This window comes from Pseudorca crassidens, chromosome 13, assembly GCF_039906515.1.
Source record: "Pseudorca crassidens isolate mPseCra1 chromosome 13, mPseCra1.hap1, whole genome shotgun sequence".
NCBI lineage: Eukaryota > Metazoa > Chordata > Mammalia > Artiodactyla > Delphinidae > Pseudorca > Pseudorca crassidens.
This window is the reverse complement of record NC_090308.1, coordinates 37,888,326-37,915,128: the sequence shown is the minus strand read 5'-3', so window position 1 is coordinate 37,915,128 and position 26,803 is coordinate 37,888,326. Positions and strand designations below refer to the sequence as shown.

At 35.2% G+C, this 26,803-nt stretch overlaps 1 protein-coding gene across 17 annotated transcripts in view; it reads right to left on the bottom strand.

Moving 5' to 3' along the window:
* The window catches only part of TRDN (triadin), a 373,079-nt gene that overhangs the window by 119,003 nt on the left and 227,273 nt on the right, over nt 1–26,803 (bottom strand). For 10 of the 17 annotated variants that reach the window (XM_067702211.1, XM_067702214.1, XM_067702210.1 and 7 more), the window contains 6 exons: nt 24,813–24,842; nt 15,349–15,378; nt 14,607–14,624; nt 11,376–11,408; nt 11,231–11,257; nt 6,387–6,413 (listed from right to left, as the gene is read on the bottom strand). In XM_067702211.1, coding sequence (XP_067558312.1) covers nt 6,387–6,413; nt 11,231–11,257; nt 11,376–11,408; nt 14,607–14,624; nt 15,349–15,378; nt 24,813–24,842 — 165 coding nt within the window. The remainder of the gene's footprint in view (nt 1–6,386; nt 6,414–11,230; nt 11,258–11,375; nt 11,409–14,606; nt 14,625–15,348; nt 15,379–24,812; nt 24,843–26,803) is intronic. The other 7 variants (XM_067702206.1, XM_067702209.1, XM_067702216.1 and 4 more) reach the window with 3 other exon arrangements.

The following is a 26,803-nucleotide window of genomic DNA, read 5'->3' as shown; positions in this document are numbered from 1 at the left end:
TCTGAATATGTCTGTGTCTCTAAATCTCCCTCTCTTTAAAAGGGCATCAGTCATTGGATTTAGGGCCCATTCTAATCCAGTATAGCCTCATCTTACCATGATTACACCACTAAAGACCATTTTTGAAATAAGCTTGCATTCACAGGTACTGTACTAGTTAGGATTTCAACATATCTTTTGAGGGGATGCAATTCTATCCACTACATGTGCCAAAACAGCAAACCTACTCTATGCCTGCCACCTGAGCCGCCATCCAAACTGCAGGAAGGCCCTCATCTGCTGCAGATCTGACTTCAAATGTCTAGTCACAGTGTGTAACAGAGTGCCCAGCACTGATCAGCAATACTACCACAGACCTAGTGAAGTTACTTTCTCATTTTTCTAGTCAAGTGGTTCATGAATACCCCTCCTTTCTCAAACTTCCAACATCCTGTAACATAAAAGCAAGTTGCTGTTGGGATCTTCACAGAGAAAGTAGAAGCAGACTAGGCTATCTCATCTTTTCACCACCTCATCAGCACATACCAGCACCATTCGTCTTCTTTCCACACCCATAGGATCATCATTCCCTATTTAATACCAATTCCTCCAAATTTGCCCTGCATCCCAACTCCTTTTGCATAGACAATGACGTTACTCTTGCAAGTACTGCCTCTCTCTGCTACTTCATCTGCTTTCCACTTCACTGATGCTTTCACATCAGCTCAGAAACACAAAATGTCACCGTTTATAACTTCAGACCACCACGGCCTTCGCTCCTACGTGTCCCCTACCTCAACTACCTCATCTCTCTGTGGTCCACCATGGTCTCCAGAGAGCTGCTATACTCTGTGTCACCACTTCTATCTTCTCATTCTCTATTTTTTAAGATTGTTTAATTGTGAAAGATATAATATAAATGAAAGGCATAAAGGTGTATAACATATGTGATAACATATGTGCATATTTTAATGAATGGCAATAAAAAATGCACATCTTTGTAACCCCCTGTAAACTTAAGTAATAAAATATCACCAAAGACTTTGAAACCTCTTACTTGTCCTATTACCACTGCATACCTCTCTCTTCATCTCAGAATTATCACTGTCCTATATTTTGTATTAATAATTTCTTTATTTTCCTGTACATTTTTTATTACATGAATTTACCTCTAAACAAAGCTAAGGACATTTTTTACAGATTGAATTATATTGTTTAGTGATATAACTATATAAATTGACTTATACTTTTTAATTCTTATAATTTGCTTCCTTTAAAACGTGTGCTGAGACTCAGTGTTAAAACTGTTTAACAAGATGGCCATTAGACTTGGGTAGCTTTAGTGCCTTTGGTGGTCTACCTAAACAAACCAAAGCCAGAGTCAACTAGATTTATCTCAAATCTGAGTGATACTCAAAAGCAATTATCATAAGCTAAACAAACTAAATTATTTAGTTATTTAGCCAAATGACTAATTTTCCCAAATAAGACAATATATGTTATAGTCAGTTAAACATATATTTTTGCTTTGCTTCCATGTATTCTCTATAAAAACCTTTGCCCTACCCCCCAATGGTGGAGTGCCCCTCATCATTTATCGGTTTTGTTACTGCCCTATTTGATTCATTGTTTACTTAAATAAATTGTTTAACTTTTTATACAAGCCACGTTGATATGAGGAACTGTAGTTGATTGATTTAACTGCTGTATAGTATTCCACCTGTACGTATTCTACAAATTATGTATCCATTTTCCTGCCAATGGACACTAGGTCATGTCCTGTATGTGTTATAAAATAACGCCGCTATGAATATTCCTGTATATGAATCCTGGTGTAATGTGCAAGAATTTTCTTAGAAGTGAAATTGCTAGGACATAGCATGTGTCTCTGTTTAACTTCACTAGATAAAAGCCATATTTTTCCCCAAAATTTTACACTAACACTGTATGTGAGAGTTTCTATTGCTTCATATCATCACCATCACCACAATGAACATTTTTCTCCATTTTTGGTCAATTTGATATATGTAAAATAGTATTGTGGTTTTAAGTACATTTTCATTATTACTAAGAGGTTAAATATTTTTGATATGTCTATAGGCAATTTGTGTCTTGTTTTGTTTTCTTTTTGATCCTAACATATCTTTTGCTCATTTTTTCTATGCATTAGTCTATCAAGTTCTTTCTCTTTTTGTTTTTTATTTTTAGAGTTACTTATTTTTCATTACTAACCTCTAGTTACTTATATATACTACAAATACCTTTTCCAAAATTGTAACTTGTCTTTTATCTCTTTATGGCATCTATTGATGAGTTTTAAATTTTACTGTAATCATTTTAGTACATTAGATTTTTTGTTTACAGCTTGAGTTTATATATATAATTTTTATGATCCAACCATACTTCAAGAAAATATATACATATATCTTCCTATACTTTTTTCTTGAAATTAATGGCTTGTTTTATTTTTACCATTTAAGTCCCTGAACCATCTGGAGTTGATATTTTGGAATTGTACAAAGTAGGAATAAATTACATTTTTTTTTTATTTTGGCAATGAATACCAACTACATCAGCAACATTTTAAGATAATCTCTCTATTCTCTAATTATTGAAATGGCTGCTTTTTCTTATATCAGATTTTTGCTCAAGTGGAATCATTTTAGGTCTCTTTTTGTTCCTGTTTGTCCTTTGGAAAACTTGTTTAGATCTGCACCAATACCATGCTCCCTTGAAAACACAGTATCATGACACTGTTTTATTAATAAGACTCAGGTCACAAAGTACTTGTCTCAATAGTCATACTTCATACTTATTTTGCTGTACTCATTATTATATTTTCACAATATTAAAATTTATTCCTGATTTTCTATTTGAAATTCTCTCTTCCTCCTCTCTACTTCCTAATGTCTAAACTGAACTCAGATTCTACTTCTGCAAGTTCTCATCTATATAGCTTGGATCTCTTTGAACCAAACTTGATAAATGTTCTTAAGCTCCAAACCATGACATTTTTCCAATTTTGTGCTGGCACTCAGTACATCAACCTTGGATCTATACGTGGGATTGAACAAGCAGCACATCTTGGCCTAACATCTAAGTCAGTCCCAGGTTTCTCACAGTCTAGTTTTCCTGGCACTTAAACCTCCCCAAACCATCCCCTGGCATTGTATCAGTACTATTTTGAGTTCATTCAGTCAGCATCATCTGTGATTTGGGTAGTGATCATATAATTTATTATCCAAACTAAGCAGGTGAAAGAAGGTGTTAGTAATAATTATTCCAGAATAATATGAATAAACCCAGATTTCCCTAAACAACTGAGATACCTGTCATATATGTCATCCAACCTGTGGTCTAGACACACACCCCTGATATCAGATCTACTAGTTCAGGCCCATAGATCTTTCCCCCCAGCAATTTCCATGACAGAATATTTAAACTATGTCGAAAAAGCCATGCCACTTTCTAACTAACATAAGCTGTCCCCAAATAGTCTTCTAACATCATAAAACTAAATAAATCCAAAGGGGTTTTATTTTTAAATTCTGCATACTGGCTTCTCCTGAATGATCTGACATATATTACTAGATCAAGAGATAGATATGTGACTCACAAATTTAGGTATTGAAATGTAGTTAAGGTGATAAGCAGAGTCAGGCCTGGTGGCTGAGCGTACCACAAAAATCTAGTGTAGTGTTAAAACCAAGGAATGAAAAATGCCTGACCATTGTCATTTAATTCAAATTTAGGCCCACAATTAAAAATAACTAGACTTTGGCCCCTGACCTGGTCTTTGGTGTCTTTTTCACTCAGAATTCAAACTGACCACAGGCTGGTCAAACATGCACATGGAATGCATGATCAAAGCCCTATGGTCCTCGATATGAGGAACAAGTAATGTATGGTAGTGCTTCCCAAGGTTTTGACGAATACTGGTCCTTGAAGTGTTCTTTGGAAAAAAGAGGGTGATGTGGTCAAATATATTTGCTAAGCACTGTCTACTACATTCCCTCTTGATTCACCAAGAGGAGTGTTAAAGATCTGAAATGCCTGTGAGTCTTGGTCCTCCTCCTCCTTGGAAATGACTAATCATATCATCAACCCCTCTGTCTCTATCCAATGTGGCGGTGGGGGTGAGGGAGTGTGTGTGCAGTGGACTGCAGGGAGAACTGGGTGTGTTGAGGCATTTCTGTACACAGGATGATAAAGGAATCTGTGTTGACTTGCGGAAATAGTAAATCTAGATTTGGCATCTCTATTGGTCAAAGGCACTCTTCCTCCATCCCCATAATCCCTGACAAATAACTTTACAAGTGGAGTCATTAAGTGCCCTCTGTAGTGCTTGCTACATCATTGAACATGAAGGGCTTCCCTTTTCTTCAAGCTCATGGTACCATGAGAACATCCACCCTGTACTGATACAGTTCCCAAACTAGTCTGTGTCCTCTAGTGTTTTTCTTACAGTGATTTTGGTTTCTTAAGACCTAGAGCAAACAGTTCCACACCACAAATTCAATTCACATTCTTGTTATCTCTTTAACTGAGTGCTAAAGACAAATTACCTTTTACTTTTTCCATGGACTTGCTCTAGTCCTGTCAATTTCACCTATCCTTTTTAATTCAATACCATGAAATTGTATCACATAAATACTTAATTTATGTTAATTAAACTATACATCTCACTCTCTCATTTGCTCTCATAATTTAAGATAATGTAAAATCATATCCTAAATATTCAGGTTATACACACAAAACTATGTGTCCTTACTATGTGGGTGACAGAAGGAATTTTCAAGAGTATTTGTAATGATATGCCTTAGGCATTAACTTTATAAATAGCTCACTGTATATAAAAGCTATGTAAATATTCTTCTGTTGTATGATTTCAAGACCAAAAAAAACCAGTTCTTATTTGGGGAAATGGATGGTCACATTGCTAGCAGAGATTTTAAACAATTTATGAATTATCTCTAACTTTTGTACTGGGAGATAATGCCCATGTCAAGTCCAAATCGTTCAACCATACAAGGGATTGAATATTAATTCTTTTGAAACCTTTATACTGGGTCTAAGATGATTTGGCAACCTAAATTTGTTAATTTCCTGCAAAAGATGCTGATCTCTTCAAAACTTGATTGGAGAGTGTTTCATAGATAGCAGAACTTACAGGGTTTTTTTTTTTATTGCAAATGAATATTTTTATCTAAATGTCACATTTTTCTAGGAAGAAAATTTTCATTTTCAGAGTAATCTTCAATCTAGAGTCCTCTACCAGTTCTGCAAAATTATCGGTTTTGTTTTATATATTTTCTTGATTATGCATTTCTACAGACTAAGTATTAGCATACTAAATGCTCTGTAATATGAAGTTCTAATCAGCTTATATTCAACTAAAAATTGTCATGAAAATATAACTGGAATTTTAGATTCATGTTACACCTTTCCTTAAGGTCTACAATGTCTACGTAAACATTTCCAACTGCAATTTTTTTTAAAAGACACCAAGCTACTCAATATTATATTTTCCAATTTTTTCTGATATATTCACCAATGATATACCCTGTCTCAAAAATCTGACAATAAATAAAACATGCATTTGTTTTTTGTATTAGTACCATCATTAATACTTATGCAACTCTAAATCAAAAGGAAAATGTAAACATATTTACATAATGCACAGAAATGAGGTTTGATCTTAAATCTTATATACAAAGCTTAGAGAAGCTAAAAGAATATTTTTTCTAAACTCAAATATACGCCATTATGCCTAAATTTTCATGAATGGCCATCTGTTAGATACTTCATTGAATTGAGAAATACCAACAAAGAAAAAAAGCATTTATCCTTTAACGTATTGTCAAAGCCACTAATGATGCAAATGCCATGGTATACTATAGTTGTCAGTCAATATTTATTCTAAATCTGAGGATAGAAGTCTTAAAAGAAAATTGTGATATTGCAAGAGCAGTACTTAAAATTGTTGGGGGTTTCCTTTTCATTAAAGACACAATAACTTTCATAGTAGACAAATTATGTTGCCTCCTGGTTTGATCAAGTGATTAATCACTAGGAAAATTTTCTAATGTGTTTAAGAAACTGAAAACATCACTTATCATTCTGCAAAATGGGAAACAAAAATATAAACAACTCAAAAAAGAGGTTATGACCTGGACAAATTAACATTTACAAGTGAAAGCTCTATAGATAAATTTTAATAAGAATTGATTCACAGAAAAGACAAGGTTGAATAATTATGCATATCAGTTTAACACAACAAATAATCAGAGCAAGAAACATTTGATAAGTCAGCCTAAAATATTAGCATTAGCACTGTCTATAGCAGAAGTTAAATGAGTAAGCTGCTGAAATATGCTTTTTGTTTTCTCAAGTTTTAGTCAACATACTTGCTTTAACTTGTTTTTCACTTGGAGCTGTTAAGGACAAGAAATAATAAGGTCTAAGTCAGTTACAAGTCTCCTTGGGTCTCTCTCTAAAATAGTTTTCTAAAATAGTTTTTTTTTTTTCAAAAAAACTATATTATAACCTTGGAAACTAAAGAAAAATGTAGGTCTCAGGAAGAAAAAATACAACGCTGTGCCATTTTCTTTGATAAACTTTAAATATATGCCATGAACCATAGATTTCTTTTCTGATATTCATATAACTTCTCCCAACACAGAATGCTCATTCATGACTCATTCATTTTGTTTTCCATTTTAAATTATTTAAGAATCTGATTGGTTTTATATATATGCCAATGCAGTTTCCTTAAAGTCTACAAAATGGTATGAAAAGAAGGAAGTGAATCGATAAATTATCCAATTGTTTCAATTTTAAAAACATAGTGAATTACAGCTAAGTTGCTACACTGTAATCACACCATGAAATGAACAGATAATGATTTCAAGAAATTTAAATTATTGTATTTTGTCAAATTTAATATTGGATAATAATGTTTAGCTATTAAAACTCTTAAAACTATTCTATCAAACATTTAGAGAGGAGCTAACAGCCATCCTTCGCAAACTCCTCCAAAGACTGCAGACAAAGGAACACTCCCAAACTCATTCTACGAGGCCACCATCACCCTGATACCAAAACCAGACAAAGATGTCACAAAGAAAGAAAATTACAGACCAATATCACTGTGGAATATAGATGCAAAAATCCTCAAAAAAGACTAGCAAACAGAATCCAACAACACATTAAAAGGATTATACACAAAGATCAAGTAGGAGTTATCCCAGGGATGGAAGGATTCTTCAATATACACAAATAAATCAAAGTGATACACCATATTAACAAACTGAAGAATAAAAACCATATGATCATCTCAATAGACGCAGAAAAAGCTTTTGAAAAAATTCAACACCCATTTATGATAAAAGCTCTCCAGAAAGTGGGCATAGAAGGAACCTACCTCAACATAATAAAGGCCATATACAACAAACCCACAGCAAAACATCATTCTCAATGGTGAAAAACTGAAAGCATTTCCTCTAAGATCAGGAACAAGACAAGGTTGCCCACTCTCACCACTATTATTCAACATAGTTTTGGAAGTCCTAGCCACGGCAATCAGAGAAGAAAAAGAAATAAAAGGAATACAAATTGGAAAAGAAGTAAAACTGTCACTGTTTGCAGATGACATGATATAATAGGTAGATAATCCTAAGGATGCCATCAGAAAACTACTAGAGCTAATCAATGAATTTGGTAACGCTGCAGGATACAAAATTAATGCACAGAAATCTCTTGCAATCGTATACACTAACAATGAAAGATCAGAAAGAGAAATTAAGGAAACAAACCCATTCACCATTGCAACAAAAAGAATAAAATACCTAGGAATAAACCTACCTAAGGAGGTAAAAGACCTGTACTCAGAAAACTATAAGACAGTGATGAAAGAAATCAAAGATGACACAAACAGATGGAGAGATATACCATATTATTGGATTGGAAGAATCAATATTGTGAAAATGACTATACTACCCAAAGCAATCTACAGATTCAATGCAATCCCTATTAAATTACCAATGGCATTTTTTACAGAACTAGAACAAATCATCTTAAAATTTGTATGGAGACACAAAGACCCTGAATAGCCAAAGCAATCTTGAGAAAGAAAAACGGGGCTGGAGGAATCAGACTCCCTGACTTCATACTACAGTAATCAAGACAATATGGTACTGGCACAAAAACAGAAATATAGATCAATGGAACAGGATAGAAAGCCCAACGATAAACTCACGCACCTATGGTCAACTAATCTATGACAAAGGAGGCAAGGATATACAATGGAGAAAAGACAGTTTCTTCAATAAGTGGTGCTGGGAAAACTAGACAGCCACATGTAAAAGAATAAAATTAGAACACTCCCTAACACCATACACAAAAATACACTCAAAATGGATTAAAGACCTAAATGGAAGACCAGACATTATAATAAAACTCTTAGAGGAAAACACAGGAAGAACACTCTTGGACATAAATCACAGCAAGATCTTTTTTGACCCACCTCTTAGAGTAATGGAAATAAAAACAAAACTAAACAAATGGGATCTAACGAAACTTAAAAGCTTTTGCACAGCAAAGGAAACTATAAACAAGGCAAAAAGACAACACTCAGAATGGGAGAAAATATTTGCAAACAAATCAGTGGACAAAGGGTTAATCTCCAAAATATATAAATAGCTCATGCAGCTCAATATTAAAAAAACAAAAACAACCCAATCAAAAAATGGGTGGAAGACCTAAATAGACATTTCTCCAAAGAAGACATACAGATGGCCAAGAGGCATATGAAAAGTTGCTCAACATCACTAATTATTAGAGAAATGCAAATCAAAACTACAATGAGGTATCACCTCACACCGGTAAGAATAGGCATCATAAGAAAATCTACAAACAATAAATGCTGGAGCGGGTGTGGAGAAATGGGAACCCTCTTGCACTGTTGGTGGGAATGTAAATTGATACAGCCACTATGGAGAACAGTACGGAGGTTCCTTAAAAAACTAAAAATAGAATTACCATATGACCTAGCAATCCCACTACTGGGCATATACCCAGAGGAAACCACAATTCAAAAAGACACATGCACCCCAATGCTCATTGCAGCTCTATTTACAATAGCCAGGTCATGGAAGCAACCTAAATGCCCATCGACAGATGAATGGATAAAGAAGATGTGGTACATATATACAAAGAAGTATTACTCAACCATAAAAAGGAATGAAATTGGGTCATTTGTAGAGATGTGGATGGACCTAGAGACTGTCATATAAAGTGAAATAAGTCAGAAAGAGAAAACAAATATCGTATATTAACGCATATATGTGGAATCTAGAAAAATGGTACAGATGAACCAGTTTTCAAGGCAGAAATAGAGACACAGATATAGAGAACAGACGTATGAACAGCAATGGGGGAAAGTGGAAGGGGGCGGCGGATGGGATGAATTGGGAGATTGAGATTGACATATATACACTAATATGTATAAAATGGATAACTAATAAGAACATGCTGTATAGCACAGGGAACTCTACTTTACTTTGCTGTACAGTAGAAACTAACACAACATTGTAAAACAACAATATCGCAATAAAAAAATTTTTTTTTAATAAAAATAAAATCATTTAACCAAAAAAAAAAAAACACTCTTAAAACTGATTAGACCCATAGTCATTCTTTATGTCTCCCCATTATATGTTTCTCTGATTATGTTCTATTTCAGCTTTCTGCGTATGTACGTAAGTGAGAATATGTGTTATGGCTCAGTTATGGGAATGTTACCCCCAAACACATAATCTGTTCTCTGTTCTCTGTAAGGTAGACAAAAACATTCGTTCCTTCCCATAGGTGAGTAATATCAATGTTAATGTGAAGTGTGAAATGTGTGATTATTTCATATTGCAAATTATTTAAAAGTCATTCATATTTATATTTTTTTAAAAATATGATTATCCTATTTGATATTTCTCTTTTCATCCACTCAAACATTTTCAAGTTCCTAAAATGTTCCTGACATTATGATAGGCACTCTTGGATAAAGATATAAAAAACAATTTTCATATTCTAATTTCTGACTGTTTAAAGTGGAAAAAAGAAAAGGTAATATAATTATAAGAGTATGTTAAGTGTTTTTATATAGAAAAGAAAATGATGCTATGGGAACTAGCTGGAGAAACTCCTAAATGGATTAGGGTTTTCTGAGGAAGTTTTACAAACCTGGAAGAAGAATAAGAAATGTGGTTTCGAATCTGCAGTTTGCTGTGGTCTGTGACAGGGGTGGGAGTATAGTTGAGCTAGATTTGCATGGGTATTTACATAATATTGTAATTGCTATTTTAATGTATTGCCAATGTAAATGCTATTTCCATTTAAATATAATATGATCGGAGGGGTGACTAATGGACATTATATGAGGTTATGACAGCTTACACACACACATACACACACACACACACACACACACAATCAGTACAGTTCCTTGAGCAGGAGTTGCATTTATTTTCATTTGAAACAACAAATAGGGCAAGTTAAATCCAGAAACCTTTAAGAAAATCATTTGGTATCTACACCTACTGCATTCTTAGTTTCTGTTTGTTTGTATATGTGTTTTTCTGCTTGTCTGATTGTCAGTTCACTTTTTTCCCCTCATTCGAATGTAAATTGACTGAAGACAAAATCTACTTCTACTCTCATTGCAACTCCCCTGAGTACTCAAGATGTGTCATTAAATAACATTTTGAATAGAGAGAGAATATTTGCTGGAATTGAATATTTCATATTTTCAAAACAAAGCAATGTCAGATGCACTTATAATAGAAAGGGTTTTGTTTTTATTTTGGTTTCTGTTTTCTACCCTAAACTGTAAAATAGTGCTTCTCAAACACTGCTTTGACTAATGCACTGGGGATCTTAGGAAGTTGCAGATGCTGATTCAGTAGATCTAGGGTGGGACCAGAGATTCTGTATTTCTAACAACCTCTCAGGTGCTCCTAATGCTGCTGGTTCACAGAACACACAGTGAGTAGCAAGAGTGTAATGTACTATTTGGCTTCCATTTTCTAACATGGCATTGGTGTTAACCGTATGACAAGAACTTGGAAAAAAGACATCTCATAAGATGGAAGGGTTTCCTGCCCTTTCCAGTCATGGCCCTTACCCCCGTCTGAGGGTACATCATTAATAAACCTTGGACATCAGGTAGAAAGACCCCAGCAACCCCAGTCTGACTCACCTGAATGCTCCTTCTTTGGTGGCTTTGCTGTATCAAACAAGAAAAGAAAAAAATTCAACATTTTATACCATTTGATCACATTTCATTATTCAATTGCAAGTTTTATATCTTGAAATTAAGAGGATAGAGGAATTTTAAAAGTTACCTGGTTCTATATGTTTTTCTTTCTTTTCCTGTTCTGAAACATATTATTTTTGTTATTATTATTCTTCCAATTTTATGTGTCACAACTTAATTGTCCTAACACAAAGAAACATATATGTCTAGTGCTGTATTGCACTGATAGTAGCTGCCATGAAAAGACTAATATCCGACACATATTTAAAAAGAGTTTTTCCAATCTTCCCTTGTTTTCCCTCACAGAGCAGCAATAAAAATTATTCTGGATATTAGAGGAATTAAAATTTTTCATGGATAATAAACTAGAAAGATAAAGTAGGGTCTATAAAGGATGGAAAAATTTTTAATTTCCTTTCTTACTAGATCAACATGAAATAAATTTGGGATAAAAAGTAAGCATAAAGGATAATTATTACATCTGTTTTAAAATAATTCTCAGATAAGGATGAACAGATTTCCTCTGGACTTTCTCTTCTAAGGTGAACTTTTCTTATATTGAAAAGGTATATGTTTAGCTAAGACAAAGTCTTTGCTGAGGCAGATTTACGACGCTAAAAATAGACTAAGAATTTTCAGGGGGAAGCAAAACACACTTCCCTTGTTTTTAGGACAAATGCTCCTTATAGAGTATTTTTCATATAGTGTTCCTTTTTAAGAACCCACTTTTGCCAATGTTATATGAGATGAAGAATCATTCTGGCCTCAAAATTAAGCTGACATTTGTATTATAATAAGCACTAATTTTATATGAAGTGTAGGTACTAATTTTATATGAAGTGCTATTTTCTACATTTCTATTCTTACTTATTTTGCCTTGACAAGCAAAATTTGACAAGCTTGTCAAATTAATTTAAATGATTTTCAAGAAATACTTTAACATAGACACATTATTATCTGATTTTTTAAAGAAAAATAAAGAGATTTCTTCAAGTTTCATTTAATGAATATATTTTGGAGACTAGAAGATGTTTATGCTGAAAGAATTCTAAGAACTATATTTTAGAAACATAGAGTGTCATCGAATTTCCTATGGTTATCTCATCAGTCTCTCAAGTGTACAATTTTGTTTACCACGCTTGTACTTGTGAAGGTATAATGAGCAATTTATTCACTCCCAAGATAGCAGGCAGGCAATAAAACAAATAAAACGAATGGCCTGACCAAGTGTTACAAGTCAAAGGGAAGAAGCATACGTGACTTAGCTAAAATTAAACACAGGTAAGAACATTAAAAACTGCCTGGAAAACATGGAGTAATTAAATGCATTGCTTAATTTATTGCTGAACTGAACCACCAATTATCAAAACATTTCTAAGAAATTTGTAAAGTAATAACAATCAAAAAAAATACTGGAAGTTGCTTTGGGTATGCACCAAAATCAATTACCAACTATCTGTGAGATTTCAAAGTTAAAATAAGGGTCTTCCAATCATATCAGAAAGTAACTGTATAAGCAGAAAAATACCCGTGCTAATTTGGGATGATGTGCAAGAAAAGGCTGTCAAGTCCATTTATTTTATGGGATAATTCAAGATGTAATTATTGAATTACCTTAATAAATACAAATTAATTCATGCTTATATCTACAGGGACTGTCAAATCATACTTATAATTGATTTTTTTATTTGGAAAAAATTATAGCTCACTAGAGTTAGCAAAAATATATACAGGAAGAGTACATGTATACATAAATACATGTACTCTTCTCCCTGTTTTCCCTACCATGATTTGTTTTAGACTGCAAAAAAAACCAAAAACACAAAAACAACCAACTTTTAAGTTGTGGTAACTAGAAAAGAAAAAGCAAAATAAGAATATAGGGTTGGAGATGTATAACTGAATAAAGCAATCTTAAAGTAAAAACAACAACAACTGAATACAGCAAATTCAAAGATGCGACAATAACAACAAAAGCAGGTCCAGATGATAAACTAGAGCAAATAAGTTAATTTGAAAAGAATTAGTAGTTGTTTAGAGGAAAATTCTTTTTCTTGTCCTTATTACTGCCCAAGTCAATCCACAGAACTTCCCAAGGAGGGAAGCAGTTGGAATGTTAAATGAATGCCTGGGAAGGCATGTTTATTTATTAAATATATCAATACTCTGAAGATTGTCAAGGAGCTGCAGTGTGTCTGTGGGAAATTTTAATCATATACACTGTAATAAAGCAAGGGCCTTAAGGTTACATATATATTATTTAAATACCATTTTTCAAATCTCCAGTTGTCCTCCATTTCCCTGCTGGTGCAATGGTTTATAGAGTGGTTTCTGTATCAGTGTGCCAGTGCCCATATCAGCAGCTGTGCACACACATAAATCTGGTATCGAAATACCACATAGTTCTCTATAGACAGATTGCTCCCCTTGGCTGAGTTGTAGTGTACCTTCATGATTCTCTCCATAGGACATTTTAGAGCACTTTTATGACATAAAAGGTCAAATGTCCTGACTTTGCAGGACCAAAATGCATGTAAATCTTTTTTTTAATTGGTATATATTTTAAAACATGTTCTTAATTTCACTAGGATTTTTTAAAGCTCTGCATACCTGGAAATGGAATGATTATTAATGGCTAATTGAATAAGGTTAAGTTGACATTATTTGTTTCTGTTTGTTTTTCTTCAGAGAAGAGTACACATTTGCAAAAGACTCAACCTCAAAGCATCAAGCTTTACTGAATCATTAGCAAGCAAGCTTTAATAATGTGTTATAGCAACAGTGGATGCTGCCTAAGTTATGCATCCCAAGCAATGCAGTTTCACAGAGCTCATAGTGTTTGTAGGGAAAAAGGACACTGTTATGGACAAAATGTCATATATCATGTGAACATGCCAAAATATTTATGGATTACAAGAACAAAGAAAACAGAAAAGAGATTGTAAAACTAACCTGAAAAAGAACTTCTGTTCTATATTCTAGCTACAGAACTAACCAGATTACAGAGACTATATTTCCACTAACATAATACAGTTTTGGTTAATGGAATGAAGTTATATTTTTTGGTTAAGACTGTGGACAATGTTATTAGACGATTGCATGATTTTGAAAAAGGACTCTAAGGAAGAGTGCCATGCTTTTCAGTCCACTCTGATCACCCCCTCCCCAGGTTGTATATTCTTTCATTCTGACCAAAAAAATAGAGTTCACATGCATAAAATATAGAAAAGGGAGATTCAAAACCGCAAGTCTAGGTATTTCAGCAGGACAGTAGTAGCAGTAAATAGAAAAAATATATAATTTGCATGCCTTTCCTTACTTTTTCCCTTGGGTAGTTCTGTTGAAAGAAATATAAACAGAAAGCCATTGCTCATGAAACTTTCAAAGATAAAGTATACTCCCTCAACACATTGATTACACTGTAATGTTTCCTACGCCTCCTCCCATTCTCTCCCCTTAAATTTCTCAGTGTTGCTCAGAGGTATTGCTGATTATCATAGGTGTTTCCATTAGTTAATTGTAAAACATTATTTGACAATGAACCTAGGATTATACTGTTTAACTATTTTAAATGACTTATATCTTGTAGTCTTCTTAAATGTATATGAACACATAAACACCCTGTACACATAAACCCTTATGAGCAAATACAAAAGACACAGGTATACTTGCCACATGATTTATGATTTTATTCAAGACTTAAAGGAACTACTCAGTTCCATCGATGCTGGTATATCCAAGATTAATTAAATTTATGCTTTTTAGCAAAGTAAATGCTTGTTACTGAACATCGTTCAATTTCTTGTCCAGCAAACGTTTCTTTGAAAATAATTACTGTGAAAGGTAAACATAGGCAGTATTTATTTTTATCACTGCCAAATATTTCTCATAGCATTATTGTCAGGAAAGATTTGACTCTCTCTCTTTTTCTTTCTTTCTCAATATTCTCTCTCTCTCTTTTATCCCATATTAAGTTTTTTCTTTGGTGTGACTCCTTTAAAAAGGAATGCTGCTTGGGGGTTCATTAAATATAAGACAGAAAAAGGAAATATTCCCAATACCTTCTGCAGTTGTTCTTGTTTTCTTGGAATCTGAAAATACAAATATAAATTACTGACAAAGCAGATAAGAAAAATCAACGACGGATAAGCTCACAACAAAATGTCCATACACTCTGAAATCATTTTCAATGAAATGGATTGATTGCATGTTGTATTTCTAGAATATGGGGCTTAAAGATAAATTATTCTGTTTTTGAGAGGAGGAGTATTAGATTAAGGCAAGAAGTGAGAAACTTTTGATGTATAAAATATAGAAAAAATACAAAGGAAAATATCCACATCTAATTTGCATAGAAATTACATTGTGTCTATAGCAGCTAATGACCTTTTAATAAAATGTCAAACTGGGCAGATATACTGTCTGTTTCTATAGAGATGGGTTGGAATCCATGAATTTAGTTGGCAATTTCTTCATTTGTTCAATCTATAGCAATCCTGGTGAAATGTATTGTACTCTCCTTGAATAATTGATGCATTTCCAGTACAAACATTAACTTATTCATATTGTAATGAAAAAGAAACAGGTGATGATGGCTCATGGGTTACTGACGAACATATCATTTATTTAGTAACTGCTATGTAGTAACACGCATTCAGTGGTCAAAAGCCATCTATTCAATTTTTAGTCTTTTGGGTGTTCAGCCTATATCTGAGAAATTTATTATTTCCAGTATTTTTATACCATGAAACTCTCTGTTCCTATCACTTGAAATTAAAAACAAGTGTTTTTTTAACTTGTTTATTTTAGAATGGAGGCATCTTAAATTTTTGCTTAGAATATTTCATTCTGTATATTGTTTTCTTTCTTTTACCTCTTCTGTAACTTAGTTTTGAAATTATCTGAATATTACTGAAATTAGAATCAAAATAATGAACTATGAATTTATGCTTGCAAAACATAAACTGTTCTCTGGCTGACAATTATATGGCTTAGAACCTAGAGCAATAGATATTCACTAACAATTTGGAAGTTAATGAATCTGTGTGCCTTATAGTGTTGTAGATGGATCATGATTATAGTTCCACAATGAAGTAATGGACCTAAAATGTTTGAAGATGACAGTGAGTAGGAGACTGTTCACAACAGGCAGTTAGATGCTCAACTGAATTGTTTTATGAGAAAATGATAATCAGTCACAGTAATAGTGTGGTGAAAGTAATAACCTACTTCCACAGAAGTAGAAGCTGAAAACACATTTTAGGAGAGCAACTTGGGGAAAAACATCTAGAAAGTCATTAAAATGAGCATACTTTTTGACACAGTAGTTCAACTTCTAGATTTCCAAGGAGAAACATGCAAAATTGTCATAAGAAAATCTTATACGAAGATGCTTTGTGACATTGTTTTATACCTCTAAATAAGGGGAATATTAACCAGTACCCTCCGTACAGTAGGGGAACTCTTCATGGGATTCACAGTATATCCACATAATAGAAAAACATAGTCATTAAAATGATGTTTTGCAACGTCTTCTTTCTGAATTTCTATTTTTTCTGTAATTGGGTTTTGTTTCACGTTTAAGAGAAAAAACAAACCTTATTTTTTAAAATAATATATCCTTGAAACTGAACACTTATTGAGTAAACATTTATTAAACACTATTATGTCCAGTATGCCTTAGTAAGAAGAATTTTTGACTAAATTTTTCTTAATACCTGTCACCTCACCCCAAAAACCCAATCTTTTTCTTGCTATTCATTTTCTCATCAGGAACTGTAATGAAGTGGACCAAATTCATGATCTAAAACAAATGTGCTTTGCAAGCAATTTCTCATTTGTTTCCTTGATGAGTAATTATCCTAATTAGGTAAGCAGGTAATTCAAATATTAGAAAAATATTATATAAAACAATTCCATATAAGAATGTGATAAATGTCATCTATCACCTTACTCATATGTCTAGCTATTTATTAATAATATGCAGTGGCCACTCTTTTGGAGATACAGATTCTCCTACCACAACAGATGAAAGTCTGAAGTGTACAGTTCAATGGCTAGCACGACTTATCAATTAGTTTGGCTGCAGTATACTGGGATAGGATTTCTGCCTGTCCAAGAGGTTCTGTGATCCTTGCTGAGCAATCTTTTGAGCCCAGAGTACAGCCAATATGCAAAACACAGACATATTATGGTGGGCACCTACAGTTGAAATACAACTGAAGGTAACGCTTGGGAAGAATGTTTGAACAGACAGAGGCTAAAATGTGGCATATTAGGACAAGATTATTTCCAGCCCCCCTATTTTTCAACTAGATGCTGGCATGGGGTAGGGGCAAAAAGCTTAATACAATATATGTAAGTCTGGAATGACTGTTGTTTTTAATCTGTTTTTCTTTTCCCTGGTAATAAGAATTGATAAATATTGTATTAGATATCCATTGTTCTGTAATAAAAGAATAAAAATAATATGAAGTCCAGGGTCAGGTAAAGTACATCACTTACTGAGATAAAGAAAAGTATTTCATAAAGTAGAAATGTAAAAAAACAAGTCATGATCTAATCAAGCAGGTCTTTAAAGTTCAATATATTTGCTGTAAGAACTGGGAGCTGTAGTGAAATGCACTTAAAATGTCATCATAATTTCACGTCTTTTGGTTAGGAGTCAACAGAGTAGCAGACTTACACAAGTAAATACCTGAGAAACCAAAATATATAATGCTTAAAATTGAAAGATCACATACTGACCCTAAAGAGCTATTAGTCCCAGCACTTAATACTCATGCTATTAAACTTCATTACGTGCTCCCAGCACTCTGCTGAAATGGCTTAAAAATATTATAAAGGCTTACTTGGTGAATATACCTCCCTAAAGGCCATCTGCCCAATAATCTGAACAACAGTCTTCTATTAAGAACATTGAGACCCACAGCAGCTGATTGAAAAGCAGTGATGTGTTTGCAATCTGTTTAATTCATCACTCACTCAACTTTAGCGATGTATCAGGTATGGTCTATTATGTTCATGAATGATGCCAGAGGAAAATGAAATACCAATTCATATTGAAGGGAAAAATTAACTCTCTGATAGTCTAATAAATCAGGTAATGAAGTATGCCGTGTGTGTGTGTGTGTGTGTGTGTGTGTGTGTGTGTGTGTGTGACTTGCCAATTGGCATCCTTATTCAATTACAACAGAAACTTTGCATTGTTCTTCAGCATGATTCCTCTTCAGATCTCAATGATGAAGTCCTAGAACTTAGGACTAATTCTCACATGCATTCAACTCTACTTGGTCTTGCCCTAAGTTACAGTAAATAATAAATCTCATCTGGCTAGTTCTCAATGGAGCTGTATCCTTCAGAAGATAACCTGTGTTGAAAAACCCACAGGCTTGAGGACTTCCCTGGTGGTGCAGTGGTTAAGAATCCACCTGCCAATGCAGGGGACATGCGTTCAATCCTTGGTGCGGGAAGATGCCACATGCCACAGAGCAACTAAGCCCATGCACCACAACTACTGAACCTGAGCTCTAGAGCCCGCGAGCCACAACTACTGAAGGCCACGTGCCTAGAGCCCGTGCTCTGCAACAAGAGAAGCCACCGCAATGAGAAACCCATGCAAGGCAATGTAGAGTAGGCCCCGCTCGCCGCAACTAGAGAAAGCCCGGGTGCAGGAACAAAGACCCAATGCAGCCAAATATAAATAAATAAAATAAATAAGTTTATTAAAAAAAAAACCCCACAGGCTTTCCAACCCCTAGGATTTCATCAACAAAGCTGAGGTTAGTTGAATGAGATCTACCTAGATCTGCTAGTGCAACTCAAGTAGCAGCTAACGATCATATACACTTAAGATAAAATTGTTAGTAACTGACTATAAATTCCCAGACCTAAAAAGCTCACTATAATACAACTCCCAATTTGAAAAAAAAATCGTTTCTTGCCTGGGATATGAAAATTTGAGTGCCTACTCTTACTTCTTGTGGCTATAATATTTATCTTAAGAGTCCTAGATATTACTGATTCATTCACAGAATAAATATTTGTTGAGCAATGTACAAACTAAGGAAATGTGTTAGTTCCTGTAAGGGATGAAAGTGAATTAGACATGGTCCCTTTAGTCAAAAGTCTTAAAGTCAAGTAGAATAGAAGGAAAATGATGCAAGTAATATGAAGTACAAGGGGCATGAAATAAACAATACTAAGGAAGTACACAAAAACTCTGAAGGGAGATTATAAATGAAAGAGAATTTTTTTTTTTTTTTTTTGCAGTACGCGGGCCTCTCACTGTTGTGGCCTCTCCCATTGCGGAGCACAGGCTCCGGACGCGCAGGCTCAGCGGCCATGGCTCACGGGCCCAGCCGCTCCGCGGCATGTGGGATCCCCCCGGACCAGGGCACGAACCCGTGTCCCCTGCATCGGCAGGCGGACTCTCAACCACTGCGCCACCAGGGAAGCCCCGAGAAAAAATATTTAATTGGGAGGTTCAGACAGACATCCTAGAACAGTGGTCCCCAACCTTTTTGGCACCAGGGACGGGTTTCATGGAAGACAATTTTTCCATGGACGAGGTGGGTGGGGGATGGCTCAGGCAGTAATGCAAGTAATGGGGAGCGGTGGGGAGCAATGGGGAGCGGCAGATAAAGCTTCCCTCACTCGCTCGCTGCTCACCTCCTGCTGTGCGGCCTGGTTCCCCGGGGGGTTGGGGACCCTTGTCCTAGAGGGAAGAGAATTTATCTTGAGCCCTAAGAACACTGAGTATTCATAGAAGGAAAAGGAAAGGGTAAGATCTATTATGATAATAGAAGGGACAATGGCTAGACAGCACATTGTATCTGTAAAATTGAAGGTGACTTAGTATGGATGAAACACATAATATACAAAGGAAGAAACTGGGTGGGAGAGTAGGGTACAGGTTCCACCACGGTGCCCTGGTGGCTTTGCACTAGCCATATATGCCATTCAGGCAAAGATCTGAACCACAGCTAATTCTGAGTCCGGCAGGATGTCTTGTGATCCTTCAAGAACGTTAAGGGGATGGGAGGCCTATGAGGACTTTCTATGAGGTCATCTTCCACATGCCTCTCTGTCTCTCCTGGAGGTTGTCATAAGACAACTTCTCATCACCTCCTGGGTTCTCCTGCCTAGAACCCTTTGAGAACAGACCTGGAGACCACTGGCTGTAGTCCAGATTTGAGTCCTCAGCAAAAAGCTGTCCCTAACTTGTGCTGAATTATCTGGTGTGTTGAATTTTTGGTGTGTGGGACAAGGACAATGAAGAGCTGGCACCTTTAGATACCCTTGCTTTTGCTGGCCATGAAAGTAATAAACTGTCTCAATTTCAAAAGAGATCATTGTATTTTTACTGGTGGAATTTGTCAGTCCTTGGCTTTGACTCTGCCTTGATATGTGCTTGACAGGAGGTCAGGAAACACTCTGTGGGGACTTAAGTTACAGATTAAGGCTTGTAGACTATGTTCTGTGGTCAGTGTGGTGCCACTGACTATTTTAAATAGGTAATGACATAAAGTGTTTCATGAAGTCAGTTCAGTATTTTGGAAGAAAATATTTAGGGAAAACATTACAGGCAGAATGATTATTTAGGTCAGAGATACTCAAACGTTTTTATCTAAGGCCTCCTATAAAAATCTTAACAATTGTAAAGGACCCCAAACAGCTTTTATTCTATCTATGACATTTATAATTTTAAAAAATAAAGCTGATAATATTTTTAAATATATATTTATTAATCAAAAAATTTTAAACCTGTTACCTGTTACCATAAATATACTTTTTATGACAAATATATTTTCCAATACCAAAAAAATGATGAGATGAAGGACTTTGTTTTACACTTTTGTGAATCTCCTTAATGTCTGGCAAAGATAGTTGGATTTGCATATCTCCTTAAGCATTCATTCTGTTGCAATATCACACACTGTGTAGCTTCTGGAAAACTCTAGTGCACACTCATAAGAGGATGAGAGTGAGAAGGAAATGATAAATCCATATTTTTATCAATATAGTTTTGATCTTGCAGAACCACTGAAAAGGCCTCAGGTACTTCCAGTAGTCCTTGACCACATCTTGAGAACCTCTGATTTTCAAGACCGTTTCCCTGGTTCACGCAAAAGGTTAGTAAGACCAACATGAGGTCACAAATGAGGATGTGAGGTCGCAACTGAAGGAATGGAGGCTGTGAGTGAAGATTAGCTTTTCTGATTACTTTAGGATGGATTAGACAAGAGAGTTTAGTCAAATTAAAAATTCCGGAGGACTAAATTTTAGTGGCAAAGGAAACACAGGAGTCAAAGTTTACACTACAATTTGAGTCCTGGTGTCTGCAAAGAGAATGGGATGACTCTATAAGAAGAAATAAAGGAATAAGCATATGTTTATAAAGAAAAATATAATTTGATTAGGACTTTGACTTTGGGAACCTGATGGACAGTAGGAACGTGTGTTAATAAATCACAAGGAAAGTGTCTGCCGAGGGAGAAAGAGTGGCAACTTCAGTAGAAAAAGGCTTCTCACAGAAGGACCTCAGCTGAACATTTATTCAGAAACGTTACTCTACTTAGGCTAAGATATGCTTGCTCTGACACCAAAACTGCTAACGACAGTGAACTTGATGGGCAAAGCTCAATGGAGCCAAGGGTCTCTCTTGCTAAGTTTTGTGAAAGAGATTTGACGAGACATGCTGTAATAAGATCTTAATATGAACAGCAAATCTTCAGAGTTCACTAATGCAAGAAGTTCTTTGTGGCCTGATGCCTGCTTATCATAAAGAAGTTCATATGCACTTTTATTTCTGTATTTTAAAATTCACCACAAAAACTTCTCAAGAGCATTCTAATTAAATCCCTGAAACCCCCCTTATTCTCTTTTTTTTCAGGAAAGTTGTCAACCTTTAGTATCTTTGACTATATCCAAAAAGGTGGAACGTGAATAAACTTTGTGTAAAATAAAATACTGAAAATCCAAATTGTATGCCACCTGATGATTTGTATTAAACTTGCCTCATTTGAGGAAAAATGTGCTTCCTGCCTCTACGGAAAAGATTTCTATAATCTTTACTGAGATCATTGAAAATAAGAAACAAGAGCCAAGAAGCTTAAGTCCATATACCTCCTCTGCTTTGCTTAACAGAAGACACAGAGAGGGAAATACGAACTCGTGAAATGTAAAATCAAGCCACTGCCTAGAATAGCTGGCCATTAAGCCTATTCTCCTGCTATACATTGAGAGCAATGAAAATTACGCTGAATAGTTTTTACGTTAAATATCATCATCTTACCAATTTAAAAAGTTTTCCAGGGCTTCCCTGGTGGCGCAGTGGTTGAGAGTCCGCCTGCTGGGGCAGGGGACACGGGTTCATGACCCGGTCCGGGAAGATCCCACATGGCGCGGAGTGGCTGGGCCCGTGAGCCATGGCCGCTGAGCCTGCGCGTCCGGAGCCTGTGCTCCGCGACGGGAGAGGACACAACAGTGAGAGGCCCGCGTACCGCAAAAAAAAAAAAAGTTTTCCAAACAAGAGATGAGAGATAATCCATAAAACCCTTTGGAAATGACAATTTAATAATAATGATGATGATAGTGATGACAATATTAAGAAATAGTCAGGAGTATATGTTTTATATATTTCACAGCTGGTGATGTACACTGGATTACTTGAGTCTCCAAAGGCAAAGCTCTGCTTGGGCTCCCCAGGCTCTTCCAAAACTTGTCCATCGCATATGGACAATTTTTCAGAAAAGTGAAAAAAGCCACATAATTCAGGAAAAACAGAACCAATCATAGCAACGAGGGGAAAAAAATACGTATAAAGCTTATAGCTGTGAATTGTGATTGGCTACGGCTACTGTTTCATATACCCAGAAGTCTTCTAATACTTTGGTTTGAATGCCAATGAGTGGAAAAATAACTGTTCCTATTACTCCTTTACCTAAATCAAATGGTAAATTGTTCTTTATTCAGAAGAAGGAAGGATGGAGGGAAGATAAACATCTTTGAGCACTTACTATCTGTCAAAAGCTGTATCAGGAACTTACTATCTCTTTTTTCTTGTAAGGTCTCTGTATACACACCACAATGTTGATCATATAAATGATATAATTTCCAAAATGCACTGAAATATTTGCTATGTGTATATGGGGAATTAATACTGATTTCTATGCCTTTACAATAAACACAGTGATATGTATTAGTTGACTTTTATGATACTATGTTTTTCTCTCCTAGGTAAGTAATAACCAACTAAAATATTTTCTCCTTCTCAGATCTATTGACTCTTAGATTCTTGTTTAACAGAAGCAGAATGTGACTCCCAAGCTATCAGGACTATGTAAAATTCTGATGATACTAAATATAAAATATAACACTTGTTTTCTTATTTTTTCTCAGATCATATGAACACTAATTTAGAATATAATTGTCATTTTCAAAGTCATAAGTGATTGCTTATATCTACATGCCATTGCCTAGATTAATAAACAGTAGTGATAGCTAGAGACCCTATCTAAGAGTAGTCAGGCTGTGCATTAGAAACATCTCTAAATAGAGTCACAGTGACTTAGAAGGCCTAACATTCCCATCAACTTGAATAAAATTTAGACAGTTTTCTTCTTGACTATAGGCCCCTGACCACCCTTTTAGCAGAGCATTTACTTTAGAAAACTTGCAGTTGTAAATTCTTTCTCTGTCCCTTTGAAACATAAATCTTCTACAACCAGAAATATCTTTCTCAAGATCTGCAAGACATCACTTTGAAACATAATCATCAAAGGAGAGAGCAGTCCTATATCCCAGTCTCTGTGGAAGGGTAGGAGCCTAATTTCATAGGAAATTAAAAAACCCAGATGGCCTCATCACATTGACCAGCTCCCACTCCAAACCCACCAACATCCTCCAGTGCTTTTCTACGAGCTCATACCAGAACTTTAAAACTCTCATTTTTGTTTCAGCGGAGTTGAGCTCAATTTCTCCTATTGTAAACAGACTCGACCCCTATCGCAATAGTCTTGAATAAAGTCTCTCTTGCCTGTATAAGTCCATCATGTGCAGTCTCTTTTTGACAGCAGGGAATAAATGGCTCCGTATCAAGACATCCTGACAAAAGGACGTGGAGTGCAAGTGATGGACTATGATTTATTTTCAACATAATAGAACAAAATAACATCAGTTGCTTGTCAGTGTCAGAGATATAAGTAGTCAATATGAGAAAATTGGTCTGTATTTTATGTATTTTTGAAATTCGATAAAATTGCTAATGAAATAGGAGGCCCAGGATTTTGAGAGGTTGTGTTTTACCCCCTGTATATTGAGAAATATTAGATTAAAATTACTTTTTAAAAAAGTAGTTCACCCTTTAGTGTGAAGTGATGTTCTAGAAAAAACACATTCACACAAAATGTATGCACATAATAGCTCCAAAGTAAACACAGACAAGCTGGCAGTCAAAATTCAACTCTGATTATTGGTAAATTGTTCACACAAAAAGCACAGTGGAACTTTGCATAAAACATACCTTCCTTCTTTTCATCTTTTTTAGTTGTTGCTGAAATAAGGGAAAGAAAATAGTGTTAAAACATATTAAATAGCCATTCCTCAGAAAACTGAGAATATGAGGATGTAGTGCATATATTCATAAACTTAGTGGTTATCAATGCACAAATTAATTCATCCAAATCTGAAACAAGAGAATTGAAAATATTATTTCATATAAAGTTTTTCTTTTAATTCAGATATAAACATAAAACCAATAAAGGAGAATAAAAATATATTGTTACACAGACAAGAAGTTAAAATAATAAGTATGTGTTTAGCATAATTACATTTTAGGTTTGTAATTGTTATATCCGACCAAACCACAATTACTTCTAAAATAAAAGGAATAGATCTACGCAAAAAATAGAGTCCATAAATTATCTGTGCCTAGTTACCGAAGAATTATATACCAGTTTATAATTGAAGGTTGATGGGTGGTTGAAGGTTGGTGGGTTTTACTCACTGTCATCTGGAAAGCCCTGTGATCTGTCAAGCTGGATTCTGGCCCAGAAGTTAATCAAAACCAGGGTTTCAGGGTCCAACTGTTTCCATAATGGTTTTGTAATTTTTGTTCATGTGTCCCACTGCTGGCACTCAATTCAGCTCACCTGACTCTAATCTATTTAACTGGATTACAATGGCTGGATGACTGATTTACTGAGTGGGAGTGATTCTTAACTATTTAGCTCTTGTTTTTCACATTGTAATGAGACTGTAATGAACCCTGAAATCTCCACCAAAAAACTATTAGAACTAATAAAGCAGTTTAGTAAAGTTGCAGGATACAGGATTAATATACAGAAATCTGTTGCTTTTCTATGCACTAATAATGAACTATCGAAAGAGAAAGCAAGAAAACAATCCTGTTTAAAATTGCATCAAAAAGAATAAAATACCTAGGAATAAGCTTAACCAAGGAGGTGAAAGACCTATACTCTGAAAACTAGAAAACACTGATAAAGCAATATGAAAATGATACAAAGAAATGGAAAGATACCCCATGTTCTTGAACTGGAAAAATTAATATTGTAAAAATGTCCATACTACACAAAGCAATATACAGATTTGATGCAAACCCTATCAAAATGCCAATGACATTTTTTATAGAACTAGAACAAATAATCCTAAAATTTATATGGAACCACAAAAGACCCCGAATTTCCAAAGCAATCTTGAGACTGCAATGGCTAATATTTTAGTTATTTTGTTCTTTTTGTTCTCTAATAGATGGGATACTTTTATGTTTGCCTTGAGACCAAAAGGAAAAAAAATACACCGAAATACACTAACACAGATGCATATAGACCCATCTTTTTTTTAAATGAGAAATAAGTTTACTGTTTAAGCCACGCATGATATTGTTATAGCAGCCCAAACTAAGATAACATGTGAATCTACAATCATCTCAGTAGTTGAAAGGAAATAGAAATACCATCTTCCTGGCTCAGTGTACTGTCCCCCTTTCCAAATGTACACCCACCCACCCACAGGACTCCACAGGCACATCCCTAGATTTATGCACAGAGTAAGATCCAATACCCTGGTACATCATGAGAGATAAGTGGCAGCACCACACCAGAGCATCAACTGCAGTATCTTGAGATGGGGATTTAGGAAATATTTGATGTAGACCCATCTTTTAAGGCGAGTTCCATTATGGTTCCTGTCCTCACTGGAGCATTTCATTCTCAACAGGTGTCTTCCTAGCTGTTACAACTAACTGATTAAAAAATGATTCCTGGGCTTCCCTGGTGGCGCAGTGGTTGAGAGTCCGCCTGCCGGTGCAGGGGACACGGGTTCGTGCCCCGGTCCGGGAAGATCCCACATGCCGCGGAGCGGCTAGGCGCGTGAGCCATGGCCGCTGAGCCTGCACGTCCGGAGGCTGTGCTCCGCAACGGGAGAGGCCACAGCAGTGAGAGGCCCGCGTACCGAAAAAAAAAAAAAAGATGATTCCTTATTTCTCTCCTTCCT